Here is an 18,853-nt window from a genome sequence, read left to right as displayed (position 1 = left end):
GAGTGCGCCGGTGGTTCTAAACTCCGTGGCGAAGTGGCCTACCTGCCGGAGTGCTGTCCCGCTGCAGCTGAGACAGCTTCAGGGACTGAGAGGGACCTAAGCACCCATGGCACTGGGTCCGCGCTCCCCCCACAAGGCCGGGCGCCGGTTCTCAGCTGGCAGCAAACGAGGGCGTGGGGCCAAGGGGTCGGGGCGCCCCCCATCAGGCCGCCAGCGACATCTCAGTCCTCCTCCGGAGGGGCGCACGGAGCCGGCTGGAGACGCACACCCTCACCTGAGCTCCGAAGCGCTGGGGTATTTCCGTCGGGCGCTGACTGCGCTGAAAGAGGCTCCAGAGACCGGGGAAGAACGAGGTAGGGAGGACCTTCCGGGTGGGACCGAGAGGCAGTACAGGCAAGGAAATTCTCGTGGGTTCCCAGGGCGTGAGGACTTAGTTTCATCTCCCGTATGCTCTTCCTCACTCCCAGCCCCTTGGTTAAGTGATAGACCATAACCTTCTCCTCCTCTCAGTCGCTTTAATATCTTTCTTTCCTTGTCTTTCTAGAGCTGATGGTGCACAATGTTTTGAAGGAAGTGGAGGCTCAGGCCCTCGCCTTGGCCACAAACAGGACTGGCAGCGAGGTGCTGCAGGAACTGTTGGGGTTCAGCCCCCTGAAACCTCTGTGTCGAGTATTGACTGTTCTTCGCCCTAACTTGCGCCTTGTGGCCTGTCATCGATGCGGGGTCCATGTATTGCAAAGTGCTTTGCTGCAGCTGCCTCGGTTGCTGGGGAGCCCCGTGGAGGAGGAGGAGGAGGAGGAGGTGGTGGAGGATGGGAAAGATCACCCCTTGGAGGCCCTGGAGGAGCTGGTCCTGGGACTAGCCTCTGAGGTGTGTGATGATTTTCTTTTCTACTGTGGAGACACACATGGCAGCTTCGTGGTCAGAACTCTGCTGCAGGTGTTAGGAGGGACTCTTCTGGAGTCTGAGAGAGCCAGGCACCGAGGCTCCCAGTCCCCTGGTAAGTATTACAAGAGAGGGAAGTGGACCTAGAGGAAGTGAGAGTTTAGGCAGTTCAGAAGGAATGAGTAAGTGGAAGAGTAATACTTCATGACCTTGAAGAATTAGCAGAGAAATTAGGACAGGGCTTAGCAGGCCAAAGATTAGTTGCACAGAAGGCCTGAGGTAAGGTCTGTTTAGGGAAAGCTAAACATGACTCAGTGTACATTTGTATTTATATGCATACTGGATTCAACCAAAAGATCAGAAAATAATACTCTTACTACATACAACCCCTGCTGATATTTTCTTTCCTTTTTTTTTTTTTTTCAACTTAAATTCTATTATATTAAAAAGGTGCTGGTTGAGACCCACTAAATTGATTTCACGATGTACTCCTAGGCAGTCACCTATGTGTTTAAAAACTCTGGGAAATAAGGCTAGAGAATTTAGAATTTTGAAACATCTTGAATTCCTGGCTGAGGAGTTTGGACTACCCTCATGGACCATGAGCTGGTTGAAGTTTCTTAGAAAAATTAAAACAAATGTAGTCTCAATTTAGTCATCTAGATGGGAAGAGATACTCAGTTGTGTTCTGCATCTTTATGCTAAATCCTTGTTCATCTATGGCAGTGATTTTCAACCTGTGTGCTGTGACACACTGGTGTGCCACAATAATTTGTAAAACATGCAATACCTGACTATTTAGTCAGGGGCACTGAGCTCTCTTCCCTTAGGTTAAAAAATGCTAACAGCCCAGCACAAGAGTAGCTGTCTGGTTTGAATAAATCAAAATTATACTTACTTTTTGGTCAGATTGGCAAAAAATAAAATATCATTTGGTGTGCTACAGAATTTTAGTAATTAGTTTGTGTGCCATGAGGTGAAAAGGTTGAAGATCTTCAGAATTCTTCTCCCTCCTGGATGGTGGTTTGTGATCTCACCACTGCACACATTCTTGATCTTCCTTCAGAAACACGAAGGGCCCCAACTCGGGAATGTAAACCAACTGATTTTGAGGTTCCTGAATCCTTCTTGAATTGTCTTCAGGACCTGAGCTCTTGCTTTCTGAAGGACATTGCTGGTAAGGAGAGAAACAGGAGGAGGGTGTAGGATCTACTTTCCTGGATATGATTATCTTCAGATCAGTCTTCTTTTCAAATCTGATCTGGTTTGGTGTTGCAAAGACTCTCTATAAACCCTTTGTCCATGTCCCTTGTACCTTGTTTGAGGTTGTACAAATGGTCTGGATTTTGGGAAAGTTGCTTTTGTCATTTGTGCTTTCTCCCCACAGTGTTTATCACTGACAAGATTTCCAGCTTCTGCTTTCAAGTGGCCTTACAGATCTTACACCGCAAACTGTCCCAGTTTTGTGCCCACCTCTGTAATGCTGTCATTGACTATCTGAGTAACCGCAATTCCTCAGCAGATGGCAGGTATGGGCAGGGCCTCCGGACTGACCAAGGTTGATAGGGCTGTGTGAAATGAGTGAGGTGATGTAGATGTTTTGGATGGAGTGGAGTTAAGACTACCTTCTCCTTATCTCCAGCCCCCTACTGCTATTTCTGCGGGATCAGACGAGCTCCAGACTCCTGGAGCAGGTACTGCTGGTGTTGGAGTCCCCAAGGCTCCAGAGCCTTTTTGAGGACCACTTCCAAGGGCAGCTGCAGACCCTGGCTGCACATCCTATCGCCAACTTTCCTTTACAGCGTTTACTAGATGCCATCACTACCCCTGAGCTGGTGAGTTGGGAACTTGCCTGGGTCTGTTTCTGTACGCTGTTGTTTTTATTTGTTCTTATTCAATGGGCCTTATTTTATGGTGTGTCCCCCTCTGTATCTCTGTGTGCTGGCTCTTCCCCTTGAAAAATATTCTTGGGAGTTTCCCAAAGCTTAGGGTGAAGGTGCCTGCTTCCAAGAAAGCATTTGCTTTTGCTTCACTCAAGTGCCAATACCAGCAGGAGACTGGTTGAATGCAAGTTAGCACTTGAGGTTCCATGGTCCACCCAGACTGGGTAAATCCAAACGAGCACTGGAGCTGTTACCATAGCTTCTTTTCCTTTGCTGTTTAGTGCCAGGGCATGCTTCCCTGGGGTGTCATGGATTGGGAGTTAGAGTAGAAGGACAGGTTGGAGTCTAGTTCTCCTTTACCCCGAGAGTGTCATTGTTTAAAGTCCCTCCCCATGTAAGGCAGCTCCTCTAAACTGCCCCCTTGTCCTAAACCTTTCTTATCCAGCCAAACTAAAGTCCTGATATTTGCAATGCTTTTATATTGTCTAGCATTTTTAGTTGTTTTTGGCAGGAATAATTCTCTAAATAACTTAGCCCACAGTTACCAGAATGCCAAGGATTCTTTATTTCATGTCTCCCCTCAGCTGTCCCCCGTGTTTGAGGAGCTGAGCCCAGCCCTGGAAGCAGTGCTGGCTCAGGGTCACCCAGGGGTAGTCATTGCCCTGGTGGGAGCCTGCCGCAGAGTTGGGACCCACCAAGCCCAGGTCCTTCAGCTGTTGTTAGAGGTGAGAGGGTGTTACCTGCAACTCATTTATGCCATCCATTCAAATTCTACCTCTTATGACTTATCAAATCTTTAGTAATTGTATCTATGGACCCAAGAGGTTTCATGCCCAGGGAGTTCGCGATAACAGGGGAAAATGAGGCCAAAGCCATCTCATAGCCCTAGAATGAAAATTGTCTCCCAGAACAAAGAATTTTATTTAAGGAATAAATACTTATTGACCCCTGTTACATGTATAGAGGCTGGGATACATCAGGGCAGATGAGATCCCGTTCTCATGCAACTTACATTCTTCTGGACCTAGGCATTCTCACTCTTCCTGAATGTTTTTCCTTATCTAGAAAGTCAAGGTTAAAGTTGGCTCTCAGATTCATTATGTTTTGTCTTCTCATCTAGGCATTCCACTGTGCAGAGCCCTCTTCTCGGCAAGTGGCTTGTGTACCTCTCTTTGCCACCTTGATGGCTTACGAGGTGTACTATGGACTGGTGGAGGAGGAGGGCTCAGTGCCTGCGGAGCACCAGGTAGGGTAGGGGAGAGGCCAAGCCAGTGACTGATTGGGGATGAGGCTTCCCTGGAATTAGGAAGCCTCTCACCACTGAGGAGAGAGTGGTGAGATCTCTGGCTTCTTACAAATGGAGATGGCAGTTTGGTGGCTGCCTCCTGATTTCTTGTCTCTGTCCTCAGGTTGAAATGGCCACAGCCAGGGCCCTGGGGGAAGTGACAGTCCTTGGATCTCTACTGCTTCAGCATCTGTTGCACTTCTCCACTCCTGGCCTTGTACTTCGAAGTCTGGGTGCCTTGACGGGACCGCAACTTCTGACTCTGGCCCAAAGCCCTGCTGGTTCCCATGTGCTTGATGCCCTTTTGACCAGCCCTTCTGTGACGCGCAAGCAGTGCCGGCGTGTGCTCAAGACCCTAAAGGTTAGACTCCCGGCCTCTTCTTTGATTCCTCTCCCATTTTTTCATTTAGAGAACATGAGCTTCCCCCAGCACTGCCCTTCACAGTCAGGGGGGATATGCCTTTCCTAGACTCTTTCAACTCAGCCTCTAAACTTCTGAAACTTCACTCCCTCCAGCGCTCCCCAACACATTTTCATGAACTGCCCTAGAGAGACCTACCTTGCTTGTTCTCAATGCAGGGACAATATGTGGCTCTGGCTTGCAGTCGCCATGGCAGCCGTGTCCTAGATGCCATCTGGGGTGGAGCAACCTTGGGGGCCCGGAAGGAAATTGCTGCTGAGCTGGGTGAGTACCAGCATGTCTCTCCGACCTTTCCAAACTTTCCCTTTCCTTACTCCAAATGGCTGGGTGGTTGGGGGACAAATTTAAATTCAGCAGGGGCTTCAGTTCCAAAGGGTGATCTTGGCCATGGTGCTTAGTAGTCTGCTGTCCCCTTCCCCTCTGTAGATTGTGCAGCCCTGTGCTCTTACCCCTCCTCCTGCCTTGTTCTTTGAAGAGTGAGGGGTTAACTATCCCAAGGCAGGCCCAGGGTCCTGGGAAAGTGGAGGGGCCTTCACTCCAGGTAGTTTCTTCGAGCATGGGTGGGTGACTGCATGCTGATACTGAACATGAATGGTTCCCTTTGCAGGGGAGCGGGATCAGGAGCTGATAAAAGACCCTTTTGGCCACCATGTGGCTCGAAACGTGGCGCTGACTGCTTTCCTGAAGCGTCGAGAGGCTTGGGAACAGCAGCAGGGGGCGGTGGCCAAGCGGAGGCGGGTTTTGAACTCAATTCTTGAAGACTGAGGCCTTGGGATCTGGGAGTGGGTGTTGATGGGGGAGGAGGAAAGGGAGTGTCTATCCTTTCCCCTTAATAATTTAAATTGGAGTCATTGAAGTCAAAAGTCTTACTGGTAAACACTTTTATATTTTTATTGGAAATGTCTTTGTTATTCTTGGGAAGGGTACGAAGAAATAGAGATCTCAGTGTAAAGTCCAAGAGGGCTGTCTTCACTGCACTGGAGAGCTCAGGGAGAGGAGGAGTTGTAAGAACATATAGAGGTAGCAGCAATCAGGGTGGTATCAAGATTCCTGGGACAAGCTTGTGGCATTTCAGGGTAGGTGGGAGGCTGAAAAGATGGCTGGGAAGGGGCAGCATTCTTCAGGAACGGGAATAGGCTAGTGGTGTAAGGCATTATGCTGATGGGGTCAGAGGACAGTGGGGAAACCTGGTGAGTTACCTAGTCTGCACTGTCTGCAGGTCCCCAAGCCTAATGTCATAGTCCCTACAGCTGTCTCTTAGAATGAGTCAAGGGGCAGAGGCTCCGAGCCCCTTCTCAGTAGGGATGAAGGCGACCCTGCTGCTTCCACTGCCCAGCCCCTTCCACTGCGTGGCGAAGGGTAGAGGAAATTCCCAGCAACATGTGGCCCAAGCCTTGCAGCAGAGTGGACATCCATCGAAGGAGCTCCCTGAGGGCAGAGACAAGAGGTGGTCAGATGGCCATGAGGAAGCCTTAGAGCTGCGAGCTGGGGACTCTCAAGGGAGAGCTAAAGGGTTAGGTGAATGTAGAAGGAATTACGGGGCTGCAACTGTAGGGTTGGGGAAGTAAAACATGTTGGTCTCTGACCTGAGTACTTTCTTTGGGCCGAGTCCTTGAATGTCACAGCTCATGGAGTAGAGCCCATAGAATGTGGCCTTGATGTTCAGGCTCCCAAAGAGATCTCGAGGGTTTTGCTTGTACACGTCAAATGTGATGCGGGCGATGTCCTTGCTGTGCTTGGGTTTCTCTCGGCCCAGGCCATAGGACAGCACCCCACTCTGTAGGACACCCCCATGAGTGCAATGGACCCTCCCCTACATATACCCACCATTAATTTCCATCAGTAGTGGAACAGACTCACCCTTGCCTGGACTGTTAGTCCACTATAAGGCGTCCTTGATAATTCCTTACCTCTCTCATCACCTCTGTCTCCAAGGGTTAGACAAGAGGAGAGGCTTGAGAGAGACAAAGGATTGGTGGCCTGTAGCAGCCTCAGTACAGCCTCTCACCCTGCTGGGACTCCAGCTCTGCCCATGCTCCAGCACCATCAGGCATGTGTCATCCTCCAACAGCTGGAAGAAGTCTTCGCTGTCCACGGTGGTCCCATCCTCTTCCAGGACCAGGGTTAGCACTCCACTCAGCAGCAGGGTCTCCAGTGCCTGCCCAGTGGCAAAGCAGGAGGGAAATGACAGACAGAGCTTGTCCCAGCCCCTTCCCTCTCCAGCTGCCCAGCGTCCATTGGTTGGCCCAAGACACTGATATCCCGACTCGACTTCCTGGTGCTTTGCCATTCCTTCAGATGGCTCCAGGTCTCAGTGTTCTTTTGTTGGGGTACCCTCACCAAATATTTTTTCTAAATATTTGCTGCTGCTTTGCTCCTACCATGTCACCGTTATCTCCCCCTACTTTCCTCCAAGTCACTTCTGGTTTGGAATGGAAAAGCTAGCAAGGACCGTGGCCAGGTTGTTCAGTTGGTTGGAACATCATCCCATACACCAAAAGGTTGCGGGTTCGATCCCTGGGGGTGTGTACGGGAGGCAACCGATGGATGTTTCTCATATTGATATTTCTCTCTCTTTCTCCTCTCCTCTCTAAAATCAATAAACATATCCTCAGGTGAGGATTTAAAAAAGAAAAGCTAGCCAGGTTCTTTTGAAGTCCATCCTTTGGGAATGGGCATAGGCTAGGGGTGTAAGGCGTTATGCTGTTGGCGCCTGACATGATGGAATCGCATCTCTAGAGTCCCATCTCGCTCTCCCCTGCCCTCCATAGTCCACAACTGTTTTCAGTAAAAATTAAGCTTTTTGCATCTTCACTAGTGCCAGATATCTATGTAGCACTTTACATACATTATCCCCTTTACTTCTTTCAACTGCCCAAGGAGGTATATTATTATTCCCTTTTTATAGATGAAAAAACTGACATTTTGATAGGGTAAATAAATTCCCAAGGTTTGACACTAGGAAGTGGCAGAATCAGGATTTGAACTTAACACATTGTTGAGTGGTCATGAAAAACTTCTGTTTTCAAGCCCAAATGTTGACGAACGAGTTAACTCGTGTTTGCATTTGCATTAGCTTATGCAATTCTTAAAACTGAGAGTAATATAGGATTTTGTAAAAATTTTCTTAATTGTGTTCTATCCTGTTTATTATAAAAAAGTTATTTTTCTAGATATTCTGGGTTTTATCGCAATTTTAGTATTGCAAAAATTTCAAATATGGCGCATTGCAATGGTGAAGAATTTATATGCAGATGCTTTCTCTGATTATCCAAGTGACTTTGAAGTACATAGCAGTGATGTGGAGGATGATAGTCTGTTGGAAGATAGTTATGGGTCTGATATTAGACCATGAAAGTGGCAAAAAAGAAATGTATAGAATCTGATAGTGGAAGTGATTTTGAAGAAGAGTGGACAGAAAATGACATACTAACCTTGGAGGATTATACAAATATTTCTGGTGTAACTGTTGAATTTAGTGATCCATGGAGTATCAGTGAAGTGATGGATTTACTTTTCGATAATGATTTTTTTGGATTTAATTGCTTCTCAAACCAACTTATACCACTGCCAAGTGGAAAAAACTATAAAACATCTGCTAAAACTTTACATGGACAGAAGTTACCACTAGTAATATGAAGACATTTCTTGGTTTATTGATATTGATGGGACAAACAAAAACATCTCATTGGAGAGATGACTGGTCAATGGACCCTTTGCTTGAAGCTCTCATATGTCCTAAAACTATGACCAGAATGAGGTATGAGCAAATCCTTACTTTTTTTCATCTTAGTGATAATTCACAAGCTACATCTAATGAAGACAGACTTTACCAAATTAGGCCTCTTGGACTACTTACTCTATTCCAAAATTTCAGTCTTTGTATACACCTAAACAGGAGTTATCTCTAGATGAAGCAATGATACCATATAGAGGGTGTATCAATTTCAGAACATAATCCAGCGAGGATAAGAAAGTATGGAATTTTAGTGAGAATGCTTTGTGAAAGACTGGCTACATTTGCAATTCCAAAATCTATTTATGTGAAGGCAAAAAGCTACAAGAAACTGTATTCTCTGTCTTAGAGCCATATCTTTATTCTTGGCATCATGTTTACCAGGATAATTACTATAACAGGGTGTCTACTGCTGAAATATTGGAAAAGAAAACAATAGTTGTGTTACCATTGCACATAGGTGAATGCTATACAGTTTATCATACCAAAAAAAGTTATTAAAAGTTATATAGGAGATAATGTACAAAGTTTCATTTCAATACATTATATATAAAGTATATTGAACTTTATTTAGGTTGTTTCATTTTCCTATTCAATTATGAAAAAATAGCCAGTGATATGCGATAACTTTTGTATAAAATTGCCAGTCAACGATGTGTTAATTTGTCACAGATTGCCATTCCATACTGAGTTCTAAATTCTCTCTCTCCAACCCTCTCTATCTACTCCTTCCCCCATTCCCAAAGAAAAGCCCACTCCTTGGGGGGAAAACATAGATTGACCCAAATGCAGCAGGGATCATTGGGCTTCCCCCTCCCTCCCTTTTAGCCATCAGAGGGAAGGGCACTACGCAACCTCAGCCCTTTCTGCTGGTCATTCCAGGTTCTCTTCTTGAACCCCTTGGCTTCCCCTGGGATAGTAACCCAGGGACTTGGCTCACTCACCTTGTCTAGCAGTTCCTGGCGGGTGGCAGCTGTCAGACCTTTCCGGGTGGTCCGCTTGTGGTCACAGACACGGAAAGGTCGCTGGGGTGGTGAAGCTGAGGTCCAGACCCTACGGCCAAACTCAGAGCTCATATTGGATACTGACCTGGCAGTTCAGGAAGAAGGTCAAGGAATGAGGGGTTTGCTGAGTGTAATGGGGATGATGGGGGTGGGATGGCTGGACAGTTAGGGAGGAAGGGATTTAGATTTTTGGATGAGAGTAGCCTAGAGAGAGAGGAAGAGGCCATGGAGTGGAGGTGGATGGTGGTGGTTCCGAAGCTGGACAAGCCCACTGTGGAAAGTTGGAGTGGGGAGGGAAAGGGATACAGGTTCATGAGTTTCCTAGGGGGTGAATGGAGTTTTGTTGCCCTGACCCTATCCCCAGTGTTGGAGAGCACAGAGGAAGATTAGTAATCACCTGAGTAGGCTGCTGGGATTCAGGGCAGAGAAGTACTCCATGGTGGAGGGAAAGACGAGAGTCCTGGGCTGGGTCGTTCTTCGCTGTGCTGGGCTGAAGTGGTGATTTCTGTTACAGAGCTGGGACCTCAGCCCCAGTGAGGTGGGGGATGAGTCAAGCCTGGACTCTGGCCCCCAGCATGGCCTGTAAGGAGGGCAAAGTCCAAGGGGGAGGGAGAAGAGGAGGGGCCTTGATGGGGTCCTGGAGGGAAGATTAAGGCCAGGCTTGCCAGGGAAGCTTTGTGTGGGTGTGTCTGTGGTGGCAGCCTGTGATGTGAGGGTAAATGGGAACTATGTAAAGGATGGAATGTCATTTCTGGTGTTTTTCTTTATATGGAGGGAATTTCTAGGTATAAAAGCTGCATTATGTGATTTGTGTTATACATGCTGCCATCTACTGGAAAATCCATAAATTGCAGCTTTAGGAAAAGGGAGGCCAGGTTAAGGATGGGATCAAGGACAAGGCTTGGAGAAATGGGAGGTGAGGCAGTGTGTCTGGGTGGGGTGTGAGAAAGGATGGGTCCTGATCCATGCATGGATCACCAGGATCCTGTCTAGGACTCTGAATTTCCTACTTTCCTGCTCTTTCCTTCGTGGTCTAGGTGAGCAGTTGGCTCAACATTTCTTCAGTTTAATTCTGCAGAACTTCCTGCTTCAGTCAGACTGGATTAGTCACTTTTTCTCTCACCTTCTCCCTTTGGCCACTTAATGGGCATGAAGGATATGTGAAAGGGGAGTGGGTCCTTTGATGACATCAGGTCTTGAGCTTTTGGTGTCCCACCTCTGATTTCAGTGCAATGTGATGGACAGTTGTGTGGAAGCTCAGACTCACTGGCAATGAACTCCTCGCATGAGGGCAAGTCCCTATGCTTTCCTGCCTAGAAGTCTTGTCTGAAGCTTTGGCAGTCCACTCAGTCCCCTGACAAGTGCAGGCTACAAGTGTGTACAAGTGTCTGTGCCTCCTCTTTCTGGAAGGCATTCTCTGCACTTCTTAGACATCCTTGATGCCTACTGAAGGAGCTCCATAACACTCTTATTGGCTTTCCTCTTCCCTCTCTTCTGCTCTCCTGCTTTCCACGCTGATCTCCCAAATATAGGATTACCTGTACCCATGCTCTTAACTCAGACTCTGCTTTGGAGGGAACGCAAATGGAGATGATATTGGTGTCCTGGCTCCCAAGAACCCCCGAGTTCTGGCTGTTGACTGACAGAGGTCTTTTCCCTTCCTTCAAATTGATCAATTTATTGGGTCCTCTCAAATTTCTTCATTTCTAAGCTTTGCTTGACCTCTTCATTCAAAGAAGGCTTTTTTTCAGCATGTCTTACTTTTTTTCTTGTCTTGTATCCTGGTGCAGCCTTAGTAATGTGATCTCTTCATGGTTGTGCACTGTAACTCCTCAGGCAGGTTATACCCCCCTACACCTCCATGCATTCCCCCACAGGTCTTAGCACCATGCTTTACACTGAAAGCTGCCATTGATGACCCAGTGAGAGCCCTGAGGATGGGGTGACTGGGGCAGGGCCCCAGGCAAGAGGTGAAAAGGGGAGGCAGGCAGCTGAGGGAAAAGGGGGTTCAGCAGGGTCAGGACTCTAGAAACAGGCAAAGAAAGAGCAGCAGGGCCCTGGCTGGAGTGGCTCAGTGGACTGAGTGCTGGCCTGCAAACCAAACGATTCTCAGGGCACATGCCTGGGTTGCAGACCAGGTCCCCCGTTGGAGGTGTGTGAGAGGCAACCACATATTGATGTTTCTCTCCCTCTCTTTCTCCCTCCCTTCCCCTCTAAAAGTAAAAGAAATAAAAATCTTTAAAAAAATTAAAAAGAAAGAACAGTAGGGGAAGTGAGTAGTTTGGGTCACTTTCTCTGCTGAGTGCAGAACAGGGAGGAAGCATAGGACTGCAGAATTGGGGGGACTGGGACAAGAGCTGGGGGAGGGATTAGCGCAGAAGCAGGACCCAGCGTCAGGATTCAGCAGTGTCTTTACTCATTCACTTACATGACCAGGGAAGCTTATCTGCACCCCTTCAGCTTTTCCTGTTTCCTAGGAGGCAGGACCTCACACGCCTGGACATGTTAGTGATGGGAAGGAGTAGGGTGAGGGAGGGGCACAGGAAAGGCCCCATGTTGTCCCTCCCCATTCTCGCCTCACTCTCTGCAAACCTAACAAGCACAGGACAGGAGTAGGTACCTAGCCCATTGCTGCTTTGCCTTTCAGCCTCCCAGGCCCTTTGTGGGCCCCCATCCTGCTAGCTCCTAGCTAGGTAAGTAGATCTGCCCTAGTGCTTTTACTCCCCACCACTCACTTTTGCCCTGAGGTATAAAGAATGGGGCTGGACAAAGAAGAGTAGAGGAGTGGAGGTGGAAGTGCTGACAGCCTGGGAGTCAGGGCTGGATAAGTCAGCTGAGAGCAGGGGATTTGGGTTCCAAGAGGTGTTTGAGTTGGGGCTGGGGCCCCTGAAGAAGCCAAGTCTCCCAGACAGAAGAGAGCAGGCTTCAGGGAAGTGGGAGAAGGCACAATTCCTTCTCACCTGGCAGCAGGGGTACCGTGGGCTTTTACCCCACCTCCTGAATGCCTCTATGGCTCTTTCCAGCCCCCTGTAGGTGCGGAAGGATGGCGGACTGCTACCGTCCTCCTGGGAACGAGACGCTGCTGAGCTCCCCGGCCTCACGGGCCACAGGCACCGCCTTCCTGCTGTTGGCAGCACTGCTGGGGCTGCCCGGCAATGGTTTCGTAGTGTGGAGCTTGGCGGGCTGGCGGCCTGCAAGGGGGCGACCGCTGGCAGCCACTCTCGTGCTGCACCTGGCGCTGGCCGACGGCGCGGTGCTGCTTCTCACACCGCTTTTCGTGGCCTTCCTGGTGAGGCAGGCGTGGCCGCTGGGCCAGGTGGGCTGCAAGGCCGTGTACTACGTGTGTGCGCTCAGCATGTACGCCAGCGTCTTGCTCACCAGCCTGCTCAGCCTGCAGCGCTGCCTCGCGGTCACCCGCCCTTTCCTGGCGCCCCGGCTGCGTAGCCCGGCCCTGGCCCGCCACCTGCTGCTTGCAGTCTGGCTGACCGCTCTGTTGCTCGCCGCCCCAGCCGCCGTCTACCGCCAACTCTGGGGGGACAGCCTGTGCCAGCTGTGCCACCCGTCGCGGGCCCACACCGCCATCCACCTGGGCCTGGAGACTCTGACTGCTTTCGTACTGCCCTTCGGGCTGGTGCTCGGCTGCTACAGCGTGACGTTAGCGCGGCTGCGGGGAGCCCGCTGGGGCTCCGGGAGGCATGGCACGCGGGTGGGCCGGCTAGTGAGCGCCATTGTACTCGCCTTCGGTTTGCTCTGGGCCCCGTACCACGTGGTCAACGTTGTACAGGCGGTGGCTGCGCTGGCTCCACCCGAAGGGGCCCTGGCGAAGGTAGGCGGCGCAGGCCAGGCAGCGCGGGCTGGAACTACGGCTTTGGCCTTTTTCAGCTCCAGCATCAACCCGGTTCTCTACCTGTTCACTGCCGGGGATCTGCTGCCCCGCGCAGGTCCCAGTTTTCTCATGCGGCTCTTTGAGGGCTCCGGAGAGGCCCGAGGAGGCGGCCGCTCTAGGGAAGGGACCTTGGAGCTCCGAGCTACCTCTCGATTCAAAGTGGTGGGGCAGGTTCGGGGCAATGGAGACCCGGGGGGCGGGGTGGCAAAGGAGAGTCAGGAATGGGACCCTTGACACCAAATCCTGTTTTTCCTTATTCCCTTCCATCACCCCTCAGAACTCGGAGAACCACTCCTGAGCGTTTGGGAATCCTGACTAGTCTGGATCCGTGAGGGAAGAATTATTATATGCCTGGGGCAGGCCGAGTTTCCTCCAAGCTGAGGGATTGTGTAGGGGTGATGGTTCATGTTAATGAACATTGTGCACTTGCAGGTTGGCATGTGCCCATGTGCCAGTGCTGCTAACTTGTTGCCAGTACATATTGTGAAAGACCTTCTGCAGCCATTACACCATGGCTTAAGTGTGCTCCCCTGCTAGTTCAGCATGCCTGATTGTAAGGAAGCCATGTGGTTTGGTTTCCCTGCTGGGTCAGGCCAAATCTGGGCAGGGCTAGCCTTCAGTGGCATCTTGACCTGTCTTTTCCAGCCCAGGTGGCCTGTTTCCCTCAGGCCAACCCGTACAACCACCCTGTAAATAAAGGGAGAGAGAGGAAGGAAAGGTATGGGTGCTTGGAAGTGGGATGGGGATGGGATCCATTCTCTGGGGACTGTAAGAGCCAAGTGGGGGGAAACTGGCTCTGGAAGGTGAAACTCAATGTATGGAGTTTGAAAGGAAAGTTTTTCTGTCTGTCTTGCGGTTGGCACAGTGGGAGAGAAGCCCTGGGAGTCTGAGACACAGCTTACTCTCTGAATCCAACTCTCCCCTCAAAGTCACCTGATTCAAAAAGGAGCCCAGAAGTAGGCACTCATTCACACAGAGGATGTTTGGGGGCTGGAGATGAGGGAGTATGAAGAATGGTGTGGGTATTTGGAGGGCAGGAAGAAATTTTCAGGAAGGTGCCACCTCTCCCTTCTCCTTTTTCTCTCTGCCAAGTCTTGACTCCTTCCAAGACTGCTAGCTGTTCCTTACCTGCCCTTCCCAATACTTCCCAGCCCCCATCTTTTAGAATCTCTTTACATCTGGGCCTCAAAACTGTTCTGGATCCTAACAGTTTTGAGTTTGGGGAGGCAGGATGGGATTCTTGTTAGGGGACATCCACATGCACACACATGTTGTCACTAGGGTGGCCAACTCAACCTGGCTTGCCCAGGCCTTTCCCAGTTTTAGCAGTGGAAGTCTCTTCTCCCAGTCCCCTCGGTTCCTGGCAAACTTAGATGATTGGTTATCTGAGTTCTGGTCAAGCTGACCATTACCCTAGGTTCTGCTTTAGTGACCATTCATACCACCCAGGCAGAGGCCAAGAGAGAACAAAGGGAAACTAGTCCTCAGGGTCAGGGTCACACCAGGGCCACCAAAACTAGGGTTGGGAGTGGAGCTATGGACTTGGGGGGGCACTTGTGCTTAGAGTGTCTAGCCTGGGGTGGAGGAAGAAAGGCCACTGACAGAGATGAATGTGGGGAGCAGCCTGGGGGAGGAGGCAAAGACAGTCCAGCTTGTGTCAGAAGGGCTTCTGATTGGCCCCTGAGCTTTGAGTCAGAAGCATCCATACTGATACACTGACTGCAGAGGCTTCTTTCTGTCCTCATGCGCTGGGGGAGAGGATCACTAACTTCCTCTGTTACATATTCCCTGTCTCACACACCATCTGTGGTCAAAAGCCCTTTCTCAACCTTGCCTGCTTGCTGCGGTTTCAGCCCATTTCTTTTCATCATATCCTGTACCTGACAGCCACTGGGTGAATACTGCCTTGGCTTTTCTCAAAGCAGAGAAAGTGGGGGGCACCGTTATACTCTGAAAATGTCCTGAGAGTGACAGAGTTGGAAGAGAAGCAGGAGGTCAATTGAAGGAAAGACTTTTCAGTTCTTAGCTTCTGCAGGAGAGTTCAAGAAGAGGAGGAAGGGAAGGAGTGACACTTTTGGAGGGCTGTTTCCCTTTCCACAGCCCCCAGTTTTCCCTCTTGCCAGGGAAGGCATGAAGCATCACCACCCACGCTCTCTAATTCCTGTTCCCTATGCTCAGCCTCTACTTCCTTTGTGTGTTTAAGGTGGGACTGGGCAGTAGGCTCTGGGAAGGCAGGAAAAAGGTGGTGCTGACCTCCTTGCCCAGTGCCCAGATCTTAAATCCAAACTCATGTGTCAAGGTAGCCAGATGGGCAAGCACAAGGCAAGTGGTTGGGGGAAGGGGAAGAAATTGACATTCTGTGTGATAGTAAGGAGACCCTTTGGACTTTGGCTTCTACCAGGAAAAGGGACAATTGATTAACCTAGAATGGAACCAATCCTTTTAAATCAGGAGAGGGACTAGGATGCCGCAAGAGGGACTTCTCCCCACAACTCCACTCATACTTGAACCCAAGCCGGGAACAAGCTGCTGACCTATTTAAGTCATGATTTTACAACCCAAACCTCGAACCTAACCACAGCTCTAACCTACATTTACTATTTAAAAATCTACTTGTTCACACAAAATATACTCAACATTCCGCCCTCTCAATCTGAGCCCATTTCCTCTCTCTGGCTTCCCTCCCTCCTCCTCCTATATGACACAATTTATTACTCTGTTCAATTATCCAGTCTAGACTTGCATATGAGACCACACCCCAGCATACTCCCTCTTGCACCCCTCTTTTCTCTCTCACTGCCCCTTCTTGGGTTCTTTACATCTGGCCCCACCCATGAGGGTCCTCCTCCCTGCTGGCCTCTTTGGGACACAAAGCATATCCCTCCTCCTAGTGAAGGGAGGGTTCAGGAGTTTCAGCCCCACCCCCAAGATGTACCTTCCCCTACCCCTGCTCTGTGGTACTTCCTCTCTGGCTGACTTAGCTGACAGCATCCAGACCTGGAGCCAGACAGACCCCTGGCACTGAGACAGATCTGGGGATAGGCTACACCACTGTGCCCTGACCTTGGGACTGGCACCAGCTTTCAACCAGTACCCAGCAAAGCCTGTAAGTAAGGATCCTGGGAGTAGAGGAGGTGGTAGAGGGACATAGTGTGGGCATGAGAGAAGGTACAAAGGAATTTCTGAAGAGAGCCTGACCAGTGGTAAAAGGACTTGGGAGGATTTGTACTTCTCTCCATCAATTTCTTCCCATCCCTGTTATTCCTGGTGGACCTTGGGCATCTCTGGGGAGAGTGGGTAGGGAATTGGAAGATATCAGTGGGACTGAGGGGGCTAAGGACCGGGCAAGGGACAGAGGAATTAGCCCTTTGAGCAGTGCAGTATTGGTAAGGACTGCCTCCCCCCAAATTTGGCTCTGGGTTTGAGGGTTTCTTAAGGAAAAGAGGGGTCTTGAAATGCTACTGCTGCTGTTACTGTGTATTTTGCAATTGGTCTATGGGCAGGAAGGGGCCCTGTGGCCCAGTTAGGAAATTAGTCTTTCTTCTCAGCTGGATCCCGTAAGGTCAGTTAGTTCCCAGCGATGAGAGCAGTATATTGCAAAGGTCCATCTGATGTTGCTGATTTGGAGAAAGACTAGGACTAGAGGATTCAGGCTATATGTGTCCAAGGTGTCAGGAAACTCTTGGACCCCTACCCTCATGCACATGTCCACCTTAACCTCCAGATCCCTGCAATGGCCATGAACACTACATCTCCTGCAGCACCCTCCTCAGTAAGTGTCACGTTCATCCCTCTGCTGGCTATCATCCTACTATCAGTGGCTCTGGCTCTGGGGCTCCCTGGCAACAGTTTTGTGGTGTGGAGCATCCTGGTAAAGATGCGAAAGCGCTCTGTCACTGCCCTGCTGGTGCTGAACTTGGCCCTGGCTGACTTGGCGGTATTGCTTACTGCCCCCTTTTTCCTCCACTCCTTGGCCCGAGGCACCTGGATTTTTAGAGTGGAGGGCTGCCGCCTGTTCCACTATGTTTGCGGAGTCAGCATGTATGCCAGCGTCCTGCTCATCACGGCCATGAGTCTGGACCGCTCACTGGCGGTGGCCCTCCCCTTTGTGTCCCAGAAGCTGCGCACCAAGGCGTTTGCCTGGCGGTTGCTGGCAGGCATCTGGGTGGTGTCAGTTCTGCTGGCCACGCCCATCATCGCATATCGCACGGTGATACTGGCACCACCGAACAAGAGACTGGTCTGCTTCACAAAGTACCCCAACGAAAGACACAGGGCCTTCCATCTGCTCTTCGAGGCCATCACGGGCTTCCTGCTGCCCTTTATGGCCGTGGTGGCCAGCTACTCAGACATCGGACGCAGGCTGCAGGCCCGGCGCTTCCGCCGCAGCCGCCGCACCGGCCGCCTGGTGGCGCTCATCATCCTGGCCTTCGCCGCTTTCTGGCTGCCCTACCACCTAGTGAACCTGGCCGAGGCCGGCCGCGCGCTGGCCGGCATGGCCGCAGGACAGGGGCCCGTGGGGGAGCGGCTGCTCCTGGCCCGCTATGTGTTCATCGCGCTGGCCTTCATGAGCAGCAGTGTGAATCCCCTGCTGTACGCGTGTGCCGGTGGCGGCCTGCTTCGCTCAGCCGGCGTGGGCTTCGTTGCCAAGCTGTTGGAAGCCACCGGCTCCGAGGTGTCCAGCACCCGACGTGGGGTCACCCTGGGCCGGACAGTGAAGGACGCTCCCGTCCCTCCTGAGCCTGGCCCAGCTGAGAGCCTCACTGTCTCCACCGAACCTCTCGAGTGAAGTGAGCTGAACTGGGCCTGGAGAGTGGTGGTAGTAGAACACTTGCTTCCCCCCTGGCAAAATTGCGCCCACAGTGGCCTGACCCAATTCTGCACATCATGTGGGAGTGGAGCGGAAGAAGAGGGAGGAGAGGGACAAGTAAGGGCAGAGTCTTGGCTTCCCTGGGCAGCTTTGCAATTAAAACTCAAGTCTGAAATTGGGTTAACGCTGTGAGTGTGTGACATGTGTATTACAGGGCACTGAGGTGCTCCTGGGTGTCTTAATGGGGGTCCGTCTCCATAGTTGAGAGGCACATCCTTTAGTTTCCCATGATTTTCAATTCTGGGACACAAAGACAGACATAGAAATCAAATCCCCTTCCCCCATTCTGAGACAGGTAGCCTGCAGATCATACTTAGAACAACACAGGTTTGCAGATTCCTGAAGGAGCTGACCAAGGAAGACCACCCATGTTGGCTCATCACTCCAGACTCCCTGACTTATCCGACTTTCTGAGAAAATTAGCACTGCTCTGGGACCTCTACCCTGAAGCCAGTGATAGTTATCATTGTAAGCATGGCTCCAACTTCCTGGTACTAACCTTCATCCTCTCAGTCGTGGTGTTCTAGGGGACTGTGTTTCTTCCCTCCATCTCCCAAGGAGGACTCATCTGAGAACCAAGTCAGTAGATCTTGTTCCCTGGAATTAACATCAGCATTTAGCCAGCCCCCCAAACACACTCTAGCACAGTGTGGGGCTGAGGGTACTCTGTGACTGTGGTCACACTAAGGAAATGAAGACTCCCCAAAGTGCAGGTGGATGAGTCACTTTTTCCTAGGAATGGCTGTTGTCTTAGAGAGCCGCTGCTCTGACACCATTTTAGGAAGATGGTAGCAGCAGTGGCAGTGGTGTACTTTTTGAATTTTTCCCATAAATAAAAGAGCAACTAGAAGAAAAACCAAAAACCCATGTGCAACATTTGCAA

The 18,853-nt window shown here is 50.5% G+C and overlaps 4 protein-coding genes across 5 annotated transcripts; 3 read left to right on the top strand and 1 right to left on the bottom strand.

Annotated features, from left to right (window-relative positions):
• Window positions 1-76: 76 nt before the first annotated feature.
• On the top strand, window positions 77-5,367 carry NOP9 (NOP9 nucleolar protein). Its single transcript, XM_090270200.1, has 10 exons — window positions 77-353; window positions 545-1,000; window positions 1,952-2,062; window positions 2,273-2,414; window positions 2,528-2,720; window positions 3,353-3,493; window positions 3,889-4,014; window positions 4,178-4,414; window positions 4,633-4,738; window positions 5,082-5,367. The coding sequence occupies exons 1-10, from the start codon at window positions 107-109 to the stop codon at window positions 5,237-5,239; spliced, it is 1,917 nt and encodes a 638-aa protein (XP_090126326.1). The 5' UTR covers window positions 77-106; the 3' UTR covers window positions 5,240-5,367.
• CIDEB (cell death inducing DFFA like effector b) lies at window positions 5,339-9,793 on the bottom strand. 2 transcript variants are annotated; one of them, XM_090270203.1, is made up of 5 exons: window positions 9,612-9,793; window positions 9,155-9,263; window positions 6,483-6,632; window positions 6,061-6,251; window positions 5,339-5,902 (listed from the first exon to the last, which is right to left on the bottom strand). In XM_090270203.1, exons 1-5 carry the CDS (start codon window positions 9,650-9,652, stop codon window positions 5,770-5,772), a joined length of 624 nt encoding a protein of 207 aa, XP_090126329.1. In that variant the 5' UTR covers window positions 9,653-9,793; the 3' UTR covers window positions 5,339-5,769. The 2 variants fall into 2 exon arrangements, with proteins under 2 accessions (XP_090126329.1, XP_090126330.1); XM_090270204.1 differs by having other exon boundaries at window positions 9,155-9,299; window positions 9,612-9,783.
• Window positions 9,794-11,799: 2,006 nt separating this feature from the next.
• On the top strand, window positions 11,800-14,081 carry LTB4R2 (leukotriene B4 receptor 2). The gene is made up of 2 exons (XM_090270198.1): window positions 11,800-11,907; window positions 12,238-14,081. Exon 2 carries the CDS (start codon window positions 12,258-12,260, stop codon window positions 13,332-13,334), a length of 1,077 nt encoding a protein of 358 aa, XP_090126324.1. The 5' UTR covers window positions 11,800-11,907; window positions 12,238-12,257; the 3' UTR covers window positions 13,335-14,081.
• Window positions 14,082-14,194: 113 nt separating this feature from the next.
• On the top strand, window positions 14,195-18,094 carry LTB4R (leukotriene B4 receptor). The gene has a single exon (XM_090270199.1). The coding sequence runs from the start codon at window positions 16,834-16,836 to the stop codon at window positions 17,887-17,889; it is 1,056 nt and encodes a 351-aa protein (XP_090126325.1). The 5' UTR covers window positions 14,195-16,833; the 3' UTR covers window positions 17,890-18,094.
• Window positions 18,095-18,853: the final 759 nt, after the last annotated feature.

Source organism: Furipterus horrens, unplaced genomic scaffold (genome assembly GCF_987537825.1).
Source record: "Furipterus horrens unplaced genomic scaffold, mFurHor1.1.pri manual_scaffold_3, whole genome shotgun sequence".
Classification (NCBI taxonomy): Eukaryota; Metazoa; Chordata; class Mammalia; order Chiroptera; family Furipteridae; genus Furipterus; species Furipterus horrens.
Note: the sequence above shows the minus strand (reverse complement) of the source record. Positions and strands in the feature narration are given on the sequence as shown.